This window comes from Leptodactylus fuscus, chromosome 8, assembly GCF_031893055.1.
Source record: "Leptodactylus fuscus isolate aLepFus1 chromosome 8, aLepFus1.hap2, whole genome shotgun sequence".
In the NCBI taxonomy this organism is placed as follows: Eukaryota; Metazoa; Chordata; class Amphibia; order Anura; family Leptodactylidae; genus Leptodactylus; species Leptodactylus fuscus.
Genome location: NC_134272.1, coordinates 10,097,292 through 10,117,031, shown reverse-complemented (window position 1 = coordinate 10,117,031; position 19,740 = coordinate 10,097,292). Strand labels below are relative to the sequence as shown.

Below are 19,740 nucleotides of genomic sequence, written 5' to 3'. Positions count from 1 at the left end.
TACCCATAGAGGTGACTAAAGGGGGCCGCACATTTTCGGATGCCTGTCTGACGGATAGATCTGCAGACTTGGATTTCCAGTCTCTCTGAATGTGAATCTGGTTTCTGGTTCACCCCTAAATGTTCTCCGATCAAGGAACATTATCATGTGGCAAAAAACTTCCAAGGGCTGTCCTATACCTGACTGTTCAATGCTCCTATTTATCTCTAGGAAGGGGGACAGTCCATGTGTCAGCTCTTCTGCCAAAAAAATGAAGGTTTGGGGCTTCTCATCCTCAGTAAGAGTGTGAACCCCAAGATAAACTTCTTATAGTAAAAAAAGGGTTTTGGGGCTGCCGCTTTCAGGAGGTTCTCCACTCAGTTTGATGACTATAGACATTTAGGCAGTGGGTTTACTTCTGGATGTGAAGAAGGTCGCCTCCATTCAGTGACAGCAGCAAGAAGAGAGCGATGAGCTATGAAGGGTAAAGGGGTGCTGCAGATTAGAAAGAAGGGGCTGCCTGTTTTCCAAAAAGTGCATCACTCTTGTCCATAGTCTGTAGCTCACTGCAATACCCAACACAAGCCATGTATAGGGAGTGGCGCTCTTTGTAGGAAAATGCAGATCTGATTGAAATCTTAAGCGACATCTTCACGACTTTTACGGTTTGTTACATAGTGACGGCTGCTAATCTCCCCATCTTCATGCATTCCTCCATACAAGCCTGTAGTGTGTACAAGGTCCAAGACTTCTCACCTGAAAAGAGAGAAACAAACAAGCGGTGATTCCCGGAGACCACGGATGTGTCTTCTATTTACCGTCCATGTGCAGTCCCTTCATTAAAACTAGGTTATGTGCACATTAGTGCTGTCTGTTCCCTGCGCTGTCATCCGTACGTCTGTGTATCCGGCCTCTGTCATCTCATTATATCTCCCGACTCTTTGTATCTCTGGAATAATGGGATATTATCATCCACAATCTAATTCTAACTAAACTTACTCAAATTCCCAGTATCGGCCCATGCACTGTATTTATCAAGCGATGGACACCACGTTGTGCAGCATTTGATAAGGCTCTGTTCACATTACGTCACAAAGAAGAGATTTTCCTATGACGAGACCCCCTCTGCTTAAGCCCCCCCCCTCTGTTTAAGCCCCTCCCCTTCTGCGCCATCAGACACCACTTTTTTGTCATGTGACTGGCACAATAATTGCTAATATCACATATATGATAGACCGCTTGGGGTAGACAGGACCCTTTGCCCCCTATTCCAGCATGACCGGAGACCACCCGGTTTTTCGGGAGCCTCTCTGACATTTCGGGAGAGTTTTAGACTGAGTGACATCTGCAGTCCACAAGATCGCACACAACCCAGATTATCCCTATGGACTGCCAGCGTGTCCCCAAAACAACCCCATTCAGATGAGCGGAGCTGATTTTCAGTCCCAAAAATTTATGCAACAAATTTGCCGCATAATTTATACACAATGGCCCAGATTTACTAATCGTGTGACAGGTAGTCTGAAAATTCACCAGATATAGCACCGGGGCTGGATGATAAATCTGATGTATCTTTACACTATTAGTGGATACGTTATTCCCATAAATTGTGATTCCTATAGGCAGGTTTGTAGCTTATTCCTAAGCAGGAGAGCGGTATCCTTACTCTGAATAGTATGTCATGCACTAACTATAACTGCAGAGCAGTAGGGGGCGCTCACGGCCCATCCTCCCTGCAGCGCGCTCCAAACTTTGTCATTTTTGATGCTATTACATTGCCTAGGACAACGAGTTTTTCTCTATTCTGTGAAAAACAATCCGGAGGCCAATTCGTTGGTCATATGTAAACTTACTCTCCATAGTACCACCCTCACCATTGCACAACGACGAGTGACCACACACTATGCAGAGATGAATGGGAGACTCTGTAAACAACTGTGTATGGAGACGAGCCGTGGGCTATAACAGAGGCTCCAACAAACACAACCCTGCGGTAATGAGGCGGCCTGAAACCTGTGGTGGAACTACAACCCCCAGCATGCCCTGCCTCTTCTGCACTCTGTCACTGGCCATTTTTATGTATAGCAAATCCCCCCCTGCAGTTTTATTCCCTTTTTATCTGTATACGCTTTGTATGACATTCCACTAAATATAGACAGGATAAAGCTGATTGTATATTATATCCAGACTGGCTCCAGCCATAGACAAGGTAAACATTAGCCTGCTGTAGGTAGGGACGCAGCGGAGAATGGCATTCTGGGAATGTAGCAAGATAATCTATGGTATGATTGGCTGATGTCTAGTTAATATTAGGAGCTTTTAGGGGGCACATATTTTGGGCTGTGCGGGGTTTAATATTGTATGGTTGATTATCTTTCTTCTACAGTATTAGTATATATACCGCAGTTATTTATACCACATTGTTAATTACTGAGAAATGGAAAATGTTCTGTGTATAGAAAAGCTTTACAGCGAGCAGAGGATGGAACGGAGGGGACTCCATAGAAAGACTCTGGTGTCCTCAAGGGGAAGAACACGTTATAGAATAGTAGTATATAGTATAAATCTATACTACAGCATTATATTACCTATCCTGTACCGATCCTGAGTTACATCCTGTATTATACTCCAGAGCTGCGCTCACTATTCTGCTGGTACAGTCACTGTGTACATACATTACATTATTTATCCTGTATTATACCCCAGAGCTGCGCTCACTATTCTGCTGGTGCAGTCACTGTGTACATACATTACATTACTTATCCTGTATTATACTCCAGAGCTGCGCTCACTATTCTGCTGGTGCAGTCACTGTGTACATACATCACATTACTTATCCTGTATTATACTCCAGAGCTGCGCTCACTATTCTGCTGGTACAGTCACTGTGTACATACATTACATTACTTATCCTGTATTATACTCCAGAGCTGCGCTCACTATTCTGCTGGTGCAGTCACTGTGTACATACATTACATGTATTATACTCCAGAGCTGCGCTCACTATATCCCAGTCTTGGCTGGGCTGATATAGATGTGTCTGACAATCGGCTTGTTGACGGTTTCCAGTAACAGGTTGTAACTAAGAATCTGTAAGCAGGAACAGGTGTTACTAGATGTGACGTTCTTATCTCACCTTAATGTAGCAGGGACAGGGCCGGGTCGCACCTCTTCAGACCAGTTCCTGTTTTGCACTCCCGTGTACATGGAGTCCTGGGCAGCTGCCTACTCTGCTTACCACGGACTATCCTGTCAGGGACACTGTGGGCGTAATTGGTAAACTCCATTAGTCATTGAAGGCCAAACATTGCCAAAAAAAAGAGAGACTGTCCTGGTAGGACTGATCTGACAGCACTGACATTATATAGCAGAACTTTTTCCTACTAAGATATTTCACATGCACTAAAATGAAGAACAATACGAAACCATGTAGAACAGAGTCTGGCAAAGAGTCTACCAGATCCCACAGAAGCACCTATAGCTGTGGTACACAAGCGGTTAACCATTATCTCCAGATGATGAGAAGGTGGAGGGGGGCGCTATAAGGATTGTGCTGGTGTTCTCTATGTGACCATGGGAGCGTCCTGCTGTTTTCACTATAACAGCCTTGATTCCTCCTAGCGCTGCTGAGTACACAATATAGCGAGATGGAGGTCAATGTGATCATGAAAAGTGCTGGGCAGGAATAAAGCGACATAATCATCGTGCCGGCGCCCTGTAAGACAATGGACGGGGGTCTTACAGGAGGTTAATGAAGCTAAAACTGCAAATGACCTGCACTTCTACATCACCATTCACTGCTTCTCTCCTTCAGTAGAGCTCAGACATAGATCAATGGCAGCTCCACTCGCTCAAAATATAATCCTTTCGGGTTTTAAACTCGTTACGTCGCCTCCGTGTCCAATGTGTTGTATTTTAGGATTTCTGCAAATGGTTCTTCTTAGTGACCGGGAATGACCAGATACAAGGGAAACCACCAGAGGTGCAAAAATAAGTAGATTGGAGCAACTTCTATGGACATCAGACATTTGTGCCCGGCCAAACTTCTGTATCTCTAAATGTTCTTAACATGTTTCTAAGATCTTTCTTCTCTGGAATCTGCCGGGAAAGCCCATTGTTCCTGACTGTGGGGTTTTCTGTATCCTTACTATATGGTTCCTTCGTTGTATCGAGGAGGATTTGATACAGTGGGTCCCATATCTGACAATGGCGCCCCCTTCCACTGTAGTGTCTGGTGTCCATATCTGCGGGTGAGAGGATTGTCGCCATATAAATGGCAGCGTGCAGTCTAGGTCTGGGAATTGTAGTATCAGTAGTAATGTGTGCTGGTGTGGTTAGCGGCCAAGGAACAGATTGTGTCACTGTGGTTTCTTCTGGCTCGGAGTCTGACTTTACTCTAATGGTTTCATATCTGGGACAAGACAGAGAAGCGTCTGACACATAAACTCATAGAAATATAAATGTTATATTTCAGTGTTGTCTTAGACGCGTCTTACACCACAGATGAGGGGAAAATTGTTTAAAGGGGTAGAAAAACTATGTAAAGGCCGCTTAGAGGGTTGGAAAATAGCCTCATAAATCCTTCTGTCACTCCACCGCTGCCTGGTCCTTCCTTGCCAGTCTCTACACCCCGACATTAGACCTCCGATGGTCACGTGATGATTGTGCTTCTTATTTTACAACATTATAGGCTGGTTTATATATTATTTCCCTTTAAAGTTTAGAGAGTCACTATATACTATACTGTACTATATATATATATATATATATATATATATATATATATATATATACTGTACTATATGTAGCGGTCACACAATACTATGGTCCAGATCACTCAAAGCAAAACGGATACATTGTATTGTGCATAGCGCAGGATCCGAGGGGGTAGAGCATGACATAGAGAGATTACTTGTGTATTGCTCCGCCTCTCAGGTCCTGCACTCCTTCCCTCAGGTCCTTCATTCCTTCCCTCAGGTCCTGCACTCCTTCCCTCAGGTCCTTCATTCCTTCCCTCAGGTCCTGCACTCCTTCCCTCAGGTCCTGCACTCCTTCCCTCAGGTCCTTCATTCCTTCCCTCAGGTCCTGCACTCCTTCCCTCAGGTCCTGCACTCCTTCCCTCAGGTCCTTCATTTCTTCCCTCAGGTCCTGCACTCCTTCCCTCAGGTCCTTCATTCCTTCCCTCAGGTCCTGCACTCCTTCCCTCAGGTCCTGCACTCCTTCCCTCGGGTCCTGCACTCCTTCCCTCAGGTCCTTCATTCCTTCCCTCAGGTCCTGCACTCCTTCCCTCAGGTCCTGCACTCCTTCCCTCAGGTCCTGCACTCCTTCCCTCAGGTCCTGCACTCCTTCCCTCAGGTCCTTCATTTCTTCCCTCAGGTCCTGCACTCCTTCCCTCAGGTCCTGCACTCCTTCCCTCAGGTCCTTCATTCCTTCCCTCAGGTCCTGCACTCCTTCCCTCAGGTCCTGCACTCCACCCCTCGGGTCCTGCACTCCTTCCCTCGGGTCCTGCACTCCTTCCCTCAGGTCCTGCACTCCTTCCCTCAGGTCCTTCATTTCTTCCCTCAGGTCCTGCACTCCTTCCCTCAGGTCCTGCACTCCTTCCCTCAGGTCCTTCATTCCTTCCCTCAGGTCCTGCACTCCTTCCCTCAGGTCCTGCACTCCACCCCTCGGGTCCTGCACTCCTTCCCTCGGGTCCTGCACTCCTTCCCTCAGGTCCTTCACAGCATAGATCATTGCGTGATCAGCGGGGTCCTACAGCCTTCCCTCTACACTACTGACATATCATCGTCCTATCTGACACATGGATGTTGTAGCTCTATGATCTGATGACAACATGTAGAAAAGACCTGGTAGAAGGCGCCTTGTTTTCTCCTTATGTAGAGCAAGAAAGAGTTAAAGGGGAGATGACTCCTCTAGCAGAGAAAATATATATTTATCATCATATTCCCTTTCCTTAAATAGGTTTGCTGTCCTTGAGACATGCAGGAGAGAAGTGTAATAAGAGTCATTTATCATGCCATGGGGGTCACACTCTGGCCCCCATATCCTCGCTTCCCTCTATATCTCCGGCAGCCTTGTCATATGTTAATCTGCAGCTCCCATTGCCATAGAAACACCTATAGCAGCCTCCTTCATCCCATTACCACCCCAAGACACCAGATCTTATCTTCTCATTGACTGTGCTTATAGTTCTGCTTCTTCAGACTGTATCCACCGTGTTAGAAGTGACCTCCAAGTTGTTGGGTTTTTTTCACCAAAAATACTAACTATATAGAAAGGGGCCCAATATTGGTTTATGTGATATGCCTGTGTTATAAGGAAGCGAACTAGGGAAGAGAAGGGGTTAATATAGACATCCCTGGTGGTCTAGGCCAGTAGCACATGAAGTTTCACCTTTATGCCAGACTCCGGTTTTATTTAAAGGCAATTTCTGCCGAGCATTAAAGGGGTTTCCAGGACTTAAGTGACGTATTCTTAGGATAGGTCATCAATAGAAGATCAGGAGGCGATCGACACCTGGGACCCCCGTGGTCACATGGCCTGAATGGGTTGAGCTGTGACATAAAGTTCAGCCACCATTGACTATTAATGGGCTCCATCGGGCGTCCGCCATTTTGAAAGTGAAAGAGTGTAGGAGTTTTTTCTCCTCCAGTTTTCGGCGGTCTCTGTGACATTCTTTGATGCAGATATGAACTCAGCCTTGGGGGAAGGGGATGTTCAAATCCAACCCAGGCCATCACCTGTGTGGATTTTGCCTGTTCCCCCTGTGTTTTGGATGCATTTTTTCTGGGTTTTTAGATCTGCCCACGTTTATTTAGTTGATCATTCTTGTACAGCGCTGCAGATAATGTTGGCGCTTTAGTAATAATATGCATAACATAATGACAGGCGTATGTTTGAGCAGTGCTAATGGTAAACTAGTAATATGTGGCCTTGTATTGAGGCCTGACCACCAGTCTCTGCTAGGTCAGGTATTGAATACAAGACTGTGTATATAGATTTACATACGGACGTACTGTGAGGGCCTAACAGGCCGGGCCAGGGGGGTGTATAAACTGGGAATGTGTGGTCCTCGTAACCCCGACCCTGTGCCGATCCCAGTCAGCCTGGTGCCGAGGTTCAAGTTTCACCCTGGAGAATGAAAGCAGCCATATTTAGCATGAACTTGTAGCGGCCACGAGGGAAGAGAAGGGAGGGCTGTAGGAAATAGCGAGGCTATAGAAGAAGACAGCGGCCAATGTCTGAGAGGCAGAATTATCTACTGGAAAAGGACGACCATAGAAAGGCAATCGGAGCCCGAAAATATACAGCAATTAGCCAGATTATTTGCCACCTGTTCCCCAGACTGGGTATGGCTTCCACAATTAGCATGGTCAATGTAAAACTGCATTATTGGGTGCTTTATATAGTGCTGATCAGCGGCGGGGGCCACCAGGGCGATGGCCTGGTATATTCTTACTCAGCTGGCCCCCTAGATGGGCGGTCTGGCCTATAGGCCACATTATAGGTCTCTTTCCTATGGAGACAGTCGGTGGAATTCTCACCCGTCTCCCCCAGGGCCGTATTTATAAGGTTTGAAGTGGCTCCGTCTCCAGAACAAATTCTTCTACAAGGGGGACACAAGTTCTTATTGGGATGTGTTATTAACTCCTACCCTGCATGACACATCTAGACTGGCACAAAGATAGTTAATAAATGTAAGAAAATCCATCTGCAACAGTAAATCTAATAGGGGTATCAGATGAAGGGGTGCCAGCACTACCCTAACACTTCTAGGGAGAATTAGATGTGTCGTGTAATAAAGGGGTTCATGAGGTCATCTCGCTGCCATCCCAACTGGGTATACATCCGCCTCCATGGTGTGATACAAATGCTGCTGCAGTTCTTAATTAGTGGGTTAAACAAAGGTTAAAATTAAGCTAGACGCATTCAGGGGCAAAGGATCAGACCTTAAGGTTAGGCATGAGCCGCTCCCGGTACTCACTAGCCACTGGTATCATCATCATCATCATCATAATCATCATATGCATTGACTTCTTTGGTTTGTTTTAGGCAGAGCTTGTGCTTATACACAGAAGCCAATCAGAAAAAAACTAGCTACAATGTGATGGGAAGGGGGGCAACCTGATATTTTGGAGTCACTGGTAATAGATACCAGACTGGAGCTGTCAGTAGAGAGGGTCTGTTCCCCCTGAACACACATACTTGTTACAGTCTCAGTGCAATGAATTAGAGTTGCCAATGGCAGGTTTAGAATGGCCCTTAATTTTAGTTACCAAAGGGGGTTGGTTTTCTGTGACCCCGGTGATCGCTACACGTCTGAAAAGATAGTACTTAGAGGTCCTTTCACCCCTCCACCAACTCCAGTTCTTTGCATCCTTCAGCTGCTCCGCTGTTTCTGGCACACTTGGAATTTTTTCCTAGCCCACACCATTCCTGAGCAATTGTTTCTGTTAGTTTCAGGAGCCTTATAGTCTCTACTGTCATGTGGGAGGTCCCTGTCTTTCTGCACCGCCCACCTGACATATAGAGGGCATCACTGTTCTGAAAGTAACAGAAATGATTGCTCAGGAACCACAGGGGCTAGAAAAAATTCCAAGTGTGTCAGTATGCGGGATTGGCTTCTATTGGCAGACCCAAAGAGCTGGAGTGGATGAAAGGTCCTCTTTAATGGCAAATGAGCATTAGCCACAAGTATTGTCCAAAACTATAATATACAAGCCTTTGCACTCCTCAGACGATTGAACATTTTACTGCTTCTTGAAGGATCAGTCCTTAAGTTCATTCTCTTGCTCTTTTTTTCCCTCTTTCATCCACTTAGGTCGTCCTCCCCAAAAATGACGCAACAGATGAGGGACCTCCAGATGGGACAGACCAAGAAGCCTTCAGGCCCCTCATCACCCAATGCCGCCAAGAGGCTCTACAGAAACCTGTCTGGGAAATTCAGAGTCAACTACACATCATTCGATGAAAGCAGCTTGGCGGCACGGAATGAAAAGGAACGGCTGCGGAAATCGTGTCTAGTATGTCCACCATATATGACCTATCACAAGTTACACCGCAGCCTGCTTACATGTATAGGAGTAAAGCTGACCTCACACGTACCAAGTTATCCTCTATTAATATTGGTGGGGTTCTGACTACTGGGACCCTCACTGATAATGAGGGTGGGGGTCTGGTGTCTGGTTCTCATAACCTTGGCCCGCCACTCCATTCAGCATGCAGGACTTTGTGTCCCAATTTTTTTTAAAAAGGTTTTGCCACAGACAGAAGACACTCACGGGCAGTCACTTTGCAAACCCATTCAAGTGAATGGGTTTGAAAACTGACCGCCGGGTTTCCGTGTCCTGTCAAGTTTCTCGGGGCAGAACCCGCCGGAATGGCTAAAGCGGAGACCGGGCACAGGTGTAAACCCGCCCTAAGTCTTATATAGCTGCACAAAACACCAAGATATTTTTAACAAGACTTTTTGCAAAGTTGCTTTTTATTTTTTCATTTTAGATTCATTAAAGCGATACAAAGAATATAATAGTCATAGAAATCCTATATGTTTTACATTGGATGCTGAGGGTCTCTGTAAAGATCTAGCTACTGCAAATAAGTGTCCATTGATGGAATTAAGCCTGACTGTGGCTGCCACTAGGGGGGGCACTATCATAAAGCCATGCTTACCTGTTACACAGACCTGTTTTAATGGCCCCCATTGCAGTTTCAGGGGAATGCTGCTCTCTTTGAGGCAGTTGAAATGCAAGACCTTGACCGGGTGCAAGAACTATTGAAGCAATACAGTGTGGAGGAGCTGGACCTAAACACCCCCAATAGCGAGGGGCTCCTTCCGCTGGATATCGCAATTATGACCAACAATGCTCCGATTGCTAAGACGCTTCTACAGGCCGGAGCAAAGGAAAGTCCACACTGTAAGTATACAGAGATATGTGCCCTCCTTATACACTGTGTATGCTTACTGAGGTGTTATACCAGACTTCTCCTATGGACAAAGGTGGCGCTGTTGCTGTAAACAAAGACCCCCTTTTCTATTCTTGTTCTACACCTTTACCTATAACTTTCTATCTTTCTGTAGTTATGAGTTTGGAAAGCAGATCCCTCCACCTGTCCACTCTGGTGCGGGAGGCAGAGCAAAGGGTTAATGACCTCACTGCTCAAGTGGTCAATGAAGCCCCAAATGTCGATTGTTCTGAAAAAGAAAAGCAGCTGAAATCGTGGGAATGGAGATACCGGCTCTACAAGCGCATGAAAGCTGGATTTGAGCATGCTCGTGAGTACCGCTCATTGTGCAGGATGAATCCCTGTGTCATGTCCGCCACCTCCAGGGTGGCACTAGGGTTACACAATGGGTAAGGCTGCCGTCTCTTACGCCTGTATTAATAAATGGCATAACTGGTTCAGGGAGCAAGAGATTTTTGGAGAAGCTGCGGCCTCTTCATAAAACGTTCTGAGGTCCTGGAGAATGTAAATCTGTATCCGGTAGGAACTGGAAAGAGGGTTGAGTTTTAGTAAATCAGTCCTGATCGCCATTGACAGACTGTGGTGGGCAAGGTGTGGACTGGGGCTTGGGGTGCACGTGTGCCCCTATATGATCCCTCTCCGACGAGTTTCTGGTGTAGAGGGAATGATAAATCCCCCTCAGTGTATCTTTTTGACTGGACTGTTCCTTTAAGCTAAGGGATCATTCACACAACCATGAAACACAGTCTGCGTGCAGCCGCGTTGTCCAGTCTGATCACGTTTATGTGAATGAGCCCAAACGTTACCTGACATTGGGCATTAACCCTAAAATGACAACATTTATCACTACCATCCAATGCAGCTTCAAGCTCTCTGCCTGCTGTCAGTGAATGGCAAAATTGTTTAGCTGCAGGGACTGAAAGCCATGTCTGACCAACACAAATGCAGCCCTCGTGGTCGCAGACAGCGCTCTATACACAGACATGAGCAGCCTCTGAATAGTCAATGACAGCAAGCAGAGATGACAAGTGTAAACCTAAAGAATTGACAGAAGTAGCAAGAAAGTGAATCCACAGATACAACACTGTCATAACAAATCATCTGTGCTGTTCTCTAGGTGTACCCGATCCCCCAACCAATGTCCGCCTAGCCGTCACCAGTAGCACCACCCTCCAAGTGACATTCCAGGAGCCGCTGAGCGTCAACTCTGCCGTAGTCACTAAATACAAAGGTAATCGTATTATACAAAGCCTTAAAACTGCAATACCAAACATGACCTCTGCACAAGAGTGGTGCTGTTTCTATATATATAAAAAAAGACAAATGGTCTTGATTTATCATTACTAGAAAACTGTCAGATAAGCCTTAAAATTCTGCCGCCTACTGGCCACTTTATATAAAGGAGGGTTGGTGGAAGTGTTCAGTTTATCAGGATTTATCCCAGTTTTTTTGTGTTGTGTGATGCTAGTGTTGTGTGATGCTGGTATGATAGATACCAGCAAGGAGCTGACCTAGGTTTCGGTGCTTGGACCACAGAGGATGCGCCTAATTTATGATGACTTGTGCACCGATTCTCAAGACTAGTGGGATAGACCAGTGTCAGCCCCTATGTCATGTCTTCTCCACTTAGATTTGTCTTTGGCACTTTCTTTTGAATACTGAGCATTGACGTGGCATTGGCGCCTAAGATGAAGCAGTGGTATCCATGATACACAGGTGGTTATCACATTATCTTCCAGGTGGTTTTGGACAGTTCAGAGGTTAATGTCGGCGCTCTATAGGGCAGGAGGGTGTCCTTGTAAGATACGTATATATGTGTAACACAGCCGTGTCTTGTTCTGTAGTGGAATGGAGTTTGTCATCTACATTCTCTCCCAACGTTGGAGAAGTCGTTATCGAGAAGCTGAGAAACCTGCAGTTCAACATCCGGGGTCTTGTTTCAGTAAGTCGTATTGTTTTACACTACTGTCTGTAAATGAGAACAGATTTGGGGGGAAGAAAATCAATTGGAGCACAATGGTGGCATTTTGGAGATTTGTGACTATTTAATGCCACTTGTACCTATGATAGTGCTATTTCGTTTTGTGCTGGTGTTGTCATTTTTCTCCAAGTGGGCGGGGTCACCGCCTGCGCCATATTCATTATAGTGGTATAAATGATGGCAGAATCTACTGCACCCCCAGGCTTAAGGCATTAGGGTGCAGGGGAATATGCCTAATTCACGATTATTCTGACACTTTTTTTGGAGGGACTTGTCCTTATATTATATCTCACTGCTTATAAGCTGGTGGCTCTCAGCTTTTGCAAAACTCCCAATGCTCTGGGTATGCTGGGAGTTGTAGTTTTGCAACAGCTGCCTATCTTCTCTCTTAATGAAAGGCTATTGTTGTCCTTCCTTTGTATCTGATGTCCAATATTAACAGTTTTTGGCTGAGCCCTATCCATTACACTGCTTATAATGAACAGCCCGGGCGTATTCTCAGAGCCGTCCTGTCTGCTCGCACAGCCTTCTACTGGCTAGACAGTGCTAGAGCAGATGGGCCGCAGACAATGCAGCAGGTGAATGCAGATTTACAAGTTTCTCGGCCTGGGAAATAATAACCAAATTCCTAATTATGTCTCTTACAAAACCCTATAAATTCCCTATACCCTTCCATGTGCAGATAATATTCGGCACTTGATTCAGGCGTCTCCTACAAGTGTCTGTCATTACTCCCACCCCCGCCCTTTATCCCCACACTCATAATAAATCAGGACTTGGCCATCCGCCACCTACTCAGATCAAAACCCTCTCACCAGCTCCATAGCTAATTGGAGAACAGGAGCTGCGACTCCACTCAGTCACCTTTTCTATCTCTAGGGCTCAACCCCTACAGCTAACAAGGTCACAGGCTGGTCGGGGGTGCTGAGCCGAGTTGTTTTATCTCTCTGAGAACTGCATGACAGCTGTATCTGTACCCCGAACACTACCCAAAGCACCAGCATTGTGTCTATACTGGGAAATCGCAGGTTGTATGACAGATGAGCTACTGACAAAGTGACCTGCACAGCACCGGCACAGACATAAGCACATACGTTATATAATATCTCAGCCTTCACTGAAACGCGTCTCTGCTGTGATAAGGCAGGTGCGACATTCTTGATGTTGGCACAAATCTATTGTTCCTTGGCTCACATTACATCGGAGCTGACAGGACCGGAGCACAGTGACAGTCATAACCACAATTGTGTGGCTTGCACATGTGATTCCTGGTCCATTCCTCTGTTATTCCTCCTAGAAATGTATAAATAAATTGACAACTGGGTGATGCCATTCTGTAGTTGTCACTACTTAAAAGTTACTTTTCATATCCATAGAAGTACTTGGATAAAGGGGGGTTCTCACTCCAGAACCCTCATCTATTAGCTAGCTCGCTCTGGAGGACCTAGAATATCAGATTATTCATTTCAATGCGTAATACCTCATTTCTCCTGAGGGTGCGCTGCAGGTGAAGTGAACACTTGCTACAAGATTTCTGACTGCAGGATAACCTTGATCACCCAATTGTCAGGGACCCATTTAACAAATATGGATTCTCCAAAGCAAACAACAAAGTGACATTTAGCAGCTTATGTGTCATTGTGCAGTCTAATATATGTCTATACCCTTCTACAGGGCACAAGATATTATGTTCAAGTCTCTGCATATAACATGAAAGGCTGGGGACCTCCGCAGACATCACTTCCAGCTTTTGCCATCCCATCTAGTGAGTGCAATGTATTCTGACAGTGCTTCTTCTATATTGCCTCCCCTGTATAATCTATGCCCTAATATAATAGATCTACATGATCTACCCCTGGGCCTGGCATGGCCGCGCGGTGGTATTACCTGTGAATGTCTAATGATTTTGCCATTGCTGTTCCCTAGACTGGCGTGAGTATGATGGTCGGCCGCCAAGAAGAAGAGGCCAGGCTGAAGCCCTAGATCTTCTGCTCAGTCAGGTGAAGACAGGTCATCAGCACTGTGTGTGCCATGGTAAGATGTCAGTGCCAGCCGAGACTGTACAGGCAAACCAGCACCATACACATCCCGCCCAACCCTGACTGGATCCGATACACTACTATAAGGCAGGACACAGGACAGTTCCTGCTTGCGTTATGCTATAGTATAGTCAGACGGCTTCCCTTATATATGTCTGTCCTATTCTATGAGGTTTAGAGATGTCATTATCGTTCCAGAGCCGTTCAAGAACCAGCCGCAGAGCCGAAAACATTCAGTTTCTAAGAGCTTGAAACATCTCTTTCATCCAAGCAGCAAGTTTCTAAAAGGCCTCAAGAGGTATTGTACAAGGGTGGGGAGACTGCCGGGCCCATCACCCGTACGATGTTAACTAAGGGTTAATTCACACTGTGTCAGGAAGGTGTTCTAGTATATACCTCTGAGGGATGCCCCTGTATGTGTTCCCTCCCCTAGGCTTCACTGTGCTACAGCAAAGTATACCAGTACAAACAGACCCTGCAAAATGCAACGCGGCTGAAGTCCGGGGCTACATGGCAACTCTGGCCGTGACTATAATCACATGACCATTCACTTACACTAATGAGGCACTTACACTGTGACCATAGTTGCAGCCAAAGTCACTTTGTAGCCTGGACCTTAAAGGGGTTGTCCCATCTCAAGGATCCTATCTATACTGGTAGCTTATGTAAATTGAAGACTGTTTCTAAATATATTTCTTTAGAAATTCTGCTTTGTTCTCCTGCTATGTAACCTTATTCCTCCCATTGTTTACACATCATTTCTATAACCACGGACCTGGGAGATAGGACAAGTGACGTCGCTTACTCACTGCTCTTGCCACAGGACAATCCTTCAGATAATTGCAGTTTGCTGATAAAGCCTGGTCTGTTATCTCTCTATGTAAACACAGAGATAACACTGAGTCCATTCTGTACAAGCATCTGCATAAGTGTTGTGTGTCCCATTCAGCAAGAGGAAGGAAGGGGAGAGAAATACAGGAAGTGAGAAGCAGACACTTCAGGCAGAGCGCTGAGACACTGAGATGGGAAAACCCCTTTAACATATGAGGCACAACAAGTATAGGCTGTATCCCATGTAATGGTGGATCTATATCAATGGTGCAGGAAAATGAGTGTCTTTGTATAATCTGTTTCCAGGGGTCTGTATCTGGCGTCCATATTTTATAAGGATGACAATGTTTTAGTGACTCATGAAGACCAGATCCCAGTGGTGGAGATCGATGACTCCTACTCCTGTCTCCTCATGCAGGATTTCCTGTGGTTCACTAAGGTGAGATCTGCGGCCTAGAGGGGCGGTGTAATGGCTGATGCCCTGATGGACATTGGTATGATTTACATGTTGGCGCTACGTGCACGTACCAACCATGAAGGGGGTATGATGTGTTAGAGGGGAGCTGGCTAGGGCTATACTTATGGTACAGGGTGGCTTGTGCTACATTCACATCTGCATTGGAGGCTCATAGATGAAAATATTCTGCTAGCTATCTGGCAAGGTGATGGTGAAAAAAACCAACAAACTCCATTATAGTCAGTGGGGTCCAGTTTATGTTTAGTCCAGTCTTCTGTTCCTATGAGAGAACAGACTAAACTAATCCACATGTGAAATCACCAAAGTCTATGAATGTGGTAGAAGGTAAGTGGCTAAGTCTACGGATGTGGTGCAGGATATGATAGAAGTTTCCCGAGCACCAGTGAAGACTTAACTTGCATTGTTTTTCCCTTTTTAGGTATCCTGCATGTGGGATGATATCTTGTGGCTACGGCAGTGTGTCACCGTGTCACAATCCTCCTGCTCCTGCATTCTGCAAACTCGCTTTAAAATGCTGCTAGCCGTGTCACAGATGCAGGTACGGCCCTTACTGACCCCTTGTTTATGTCCCTTCTATAAACCTGAGTATGCCATCAGGTCTGATCACTGGAGGTGTAGAATGGCCAAGGCTCTGTGGTGACCCACAGTCTCTCTGAATTGTACATGAATTCAGTGTTTACCTTGGAAAAATCTAAAAAAAAAGCTGCTATTTCTGTACCAAGGAACAACACTGAAGACACTGTGTACCCTAAAGCCAGGGATACACGGATACACCAAAGATAGCCTTGTCCCCCAAGATTCCTTTACTAATGTAAGTGAATGGATTCACAGAAAATTAACCATTGTTCCTTTTTTATTATTGTTGCAATTAGATAAGAAGGTCACAACATCCCATAGGTCGCAATGTGACCCCATATATTTACATTGGTGAAGGAGCTGCAGGGCAGCATCATGTGACAGGTATCGCGCCAAAGTTTCTGAGTAGGCCTAGGTTAGATCACAGGTTGACCTGGAGCTCCAGACTGATATTCACCTATAGTCCTTCTGCAGGAGACTTACTGTATGTCTATAGGGTCACAGAGCATCACCTATAGCACGCACAAGGTCTGTAGGGTTTCAGTAAGAATGCCTTCATACATTTTGAATGTGCAGAGATCTTAAAACCAGCCAAAATTTGAAGAGTAACGTTTATTAGAAAACTGCAAAATAAAAACTTGGGAATAAAGTTTAATAACGTAAAACCAATTCATAGATTCATTGCGACGAGAAAAATGTCTTTTCCATGTGTGGCAGTGACAGGATGGCAGAGAAGCAGCTGACAGTCATACGCTGAGCTGGTCTTTCCATGTCATGAGCTGCCGCATATCTAAAAGATCAAGTGCTGCAGTTACAATGTGTCATTCCCTCCATGTTCTTCTCCATTGCCAGGGTCTGCTGGGATTCCAGGACTTGGGACAAGTCTTCTTTGAGCCCATTAAAGATAAGCAAGGAAACATTCTGATTGTGACTCTGAAGGAGGTGAAGCTGAGCCAGACGTTGGAGAACGTACGCTGGATGCCGGTGTTCAAACTGCAGACTCACAGGAAGTCTGTCTCATCCCCGGACGAGCCCAGCGCCCTGGACGTCCTGCTGATGACACTGCATGTGAGTTGACCTTCTCAGCTTACAGTAGTTGGAGGAAGGAAGTGAGCGAGGTGTGTTCTCTCCAGGAATGTGTACGCAGCTCTTGTGTTCTGATCTGACCTGTCACTCTAAATGAAGAAATGTGTCCATTCAAGAGGGGAGCTCAGCTCTGCAGTTACTGGAGACCAAGACAATTTTATGGGAAATCTGCAATTGGGATGTGTATTGGAATTTTGGGAGTCGTGCAGATCTAAAATAATATCATATTATCATAATGTTGGCGCCCTTATTCCAGTTTTTTGCTCCTGTTTGTTGAAAATAAAAAATCAAGCAAGTTTGCAAATAGTTTGATAGTAAGATACCTGTGGTGTGTGTATACAGCCTATATACAGAGCTAAGGGCACAGACTGCAAATGTAAAGGGAAACTATCATTAGAATCCCATTTTATAAGACTAAGGAGCTCCTTCCCTACCCCTGAAACGACTAAGATGCTCGTCCAGGTCCTCATAATCTACTGCAACACCCTTCTCCATGGACTCTCAGCTAACACCCTCACCCCCCCCTCCAGTCGCTTAATTCACCTCTCCCCCCGATCTTCATCGGCTGCTCCCCTCTGCCAGTCCCTCCACTGGCTACCTATAGCCCAGCGAATTGAGTTCAAGCGCTACTAACATTAACGTACAAAGCCTTCCACAACCTGTCCCCTCCATATATCTCTGACCTCACCTGTCCCCTCCATATATCTCTGACCTCACCTGTCCCCTCCATATATCTCTGACCTCACCTGTCCCCTCCATATATCTCTGACCTCACCTGTCCCCTCCATATATCTCTGACCTCACCTGTCCCCTCCATATATCTCTGACCTAATCTCCCGCTACCTGCCCACACGTAACCTCAGATCCTCCAATGACCTCCTACTCCGCTCTGCTCTCATCCGCTCCTCACACAACCGTCTCCAAGATTTCTCCCGTGCATCCCCCATACTCTGGAACTCCTTACCAAGACACATAAGACTGACCCCCACAATCACAGGCTTCAAGAAGGCCCTGAAGACTCCCCTATTCAGGAAGGCCTACACCCCCCAATAACACTATCACCGCACCGCCATCTGTACAGTCTCCCCCTCTCCTTCTGTCTCTACCCCCTTCCCTCATAGACTGTAAGTCCTCGCGGGCAGGGCCCTCTACCCTACTGTGCCAGCCGATCACTGTCAGTACTATATCTACCTGTATATTCTGTGTATTGTATGTAACCCCCAAATGTAAAGCACCATGGAATTAATCTAATAATGTACAGCACCATGAAAGTAATATGAAAATGTACAGAGCACCATGGAATTAATATAATAATGTACAGCACCATGGAATTAATATAATAATGTACAGCACCATGGAATTAATATAATAATGTACAGAGCACCATGGGATTAATATAATAATGTACAGAGCACCATGGAATTAATATAATAATGTACAGAGCACCATGGGATTAATATAATAATGTACAGAGCACCATGGGATTAATATAATAATGTAAAGCACCATGGAATTAATATAATAATGTACAGCACCATGGAATTAATATGATAATGTAAAGCACCATGGAATTAATCTAATAATGTACAGCACCATGAAATTAATGGTGCTATATAAATAAACAATAATAATAATATAATAATAATACTGTGTAAGCGGCCACAAGAAAATGGCCACAGACATGCGCAGTCGGCTCTACCCAAAGCCCAATGGCAAAGCCGACTGCACATGCCTAGGATTTTGAAGACACCACCGGAAGAAGACGCGGCGGAGAGGTGTTCCAGAAGAAGATGAAGCGGCGCTGGAGGTTTTTCAAGCAGCATTGGGGACACCCTCAGTGCTGGGGAACGCCACCTGTGCTGCGAGAAAAATCGTTTGCATACCGCAGAAAAACGGGAATATCACTGAAACGGCAGCGTGCAGAAGTATTCTAAGGGAGGAGAAGAGTAGCTTTTCTTAAGGCTATTCCTACGTTTTAGTCTTAAAAAATGGGATTCTAATGATAGAATCCCTTTATAGGGGTTGTCCAGTTCGTTTTATTGATGCAGGTATAAGAGAGCAGCAGGTGTCTGACACTTGGGACCTCCGACAATCAGTTGTATAGCGGGATCACAACAATTGTGCAAGCTCAGAGACCTTTTGGCTATATCCATTGCATGTTATGTGATTCATATCATTACACTGACCACAATGAATCAGACGACTTGTGATTTAAACTGATAATCTCAGTGCCTGCACAAGCGCCACAGCCCCCTTCAAATAGCTGATCAGTGGGGGTCTCAGGTGCTGGACCCCCATTGATTTCCTATATATGATCTAGCCTGAGGATAGTTCATCAAAACAAATAGTACACGAATACCCTGTTTCTTTCAAAAATAAGCTCTACCCTGAAAATAAGCCCTAGTAATAGTCAGCGCCCCAGTGCTAGGTTATGTCATGTGACATCATGGAGACTAGGCATACCATAGCTCCCAACAGTCCTGGACAAGTGCCCCCTCTTGTTCCCACCTCTCAGCCACTAATATGCCATGGGCTTGGCTACCTATGTGGCCAGACGTCAGGTGCCACCCCCGCTCACTCCCACAGGAGCAGCCACTCCACTACAGCACCTCCAAAACATTCTGGTGCCTGAAAAATAAGACCTACCCCTGGAAATGAGCCCTAGTGTTTTTTTCGGAGAGAAAAAAAACAATATAAGACACTGTCTTATTTTTGGAGGAACACGTTAGTAATTATACAGTATTTCGATGTAATGTTTGTATTGACCTATCAAATTTATAAAAAAACAAAACAAAACTGAACAA

At 45.5% G+C, this 19,740-nt stretch overlaps 1 protein-coding gene across 4 annotated transcripts in view; it reads left to right on the top strand.

Moving 5' to 3' along the window:
* The window catches only part of LOC142217724 (ankyrin repeat and fibronectin type-III domain-containing protein 1-like), a 135,659-nt gene that overhangs the window by 99,326 nt on the left and 16,593 nt on the right, over nucleotides 1–19,740 (top strand). For all 4 annotated transcript variants that reach the window (XM_075286081.1, XM_075286084.1, XM_075286083.1 and 1 more), the window contains 11 exons: nucleotides 8,801–9,002; nucleotides 9,689–9,896; nucleotides 10,061–10,255; nucleotides 11,063–11,176; nucleotides 11,790–11,887; nucleotides 13,601–13,691; nucleotides 13,853–13,960; nucleotides 14,164–14,263; nucleotides 15,103–15,235; nucleotides 15,693–15,812; nucleotides 16,703–16,918. In XM_075286081.1, the coding sequence (XP_075142182.1) occupies nucleotides 8,801–9,002; nucleotides 9,689–9,896; nucleotides 10,061–10,255; nucleotides 11,063–11,176; nucleotides 11,790–11,887; nucleotides 13,601–13,691; nucleotides 13,853–13,960; nucleotides 14,164–14,263; nucleotides 15,103–15,235; nucleotides 15,693–15,812; nucleotides 16,703–16,918 (1,585 nt within the window). The remainder of the gene's footprint in view (nucleotides 1–8,800; nucleotides 9,003–9,688; nucleotides 9,897–10,060; nucleotides 10,256–11,062; nucleotides 11,177–11,789; nucleotides 11,888–13,600; nucleotides 13,692–13,852; nucleotides 13,961–14,163; nucleotides 14,264–15,102; nucleotides 15,236–15,692; nucleotides 15,813–16,702; nucleotides 16,919–19,740) is intronic.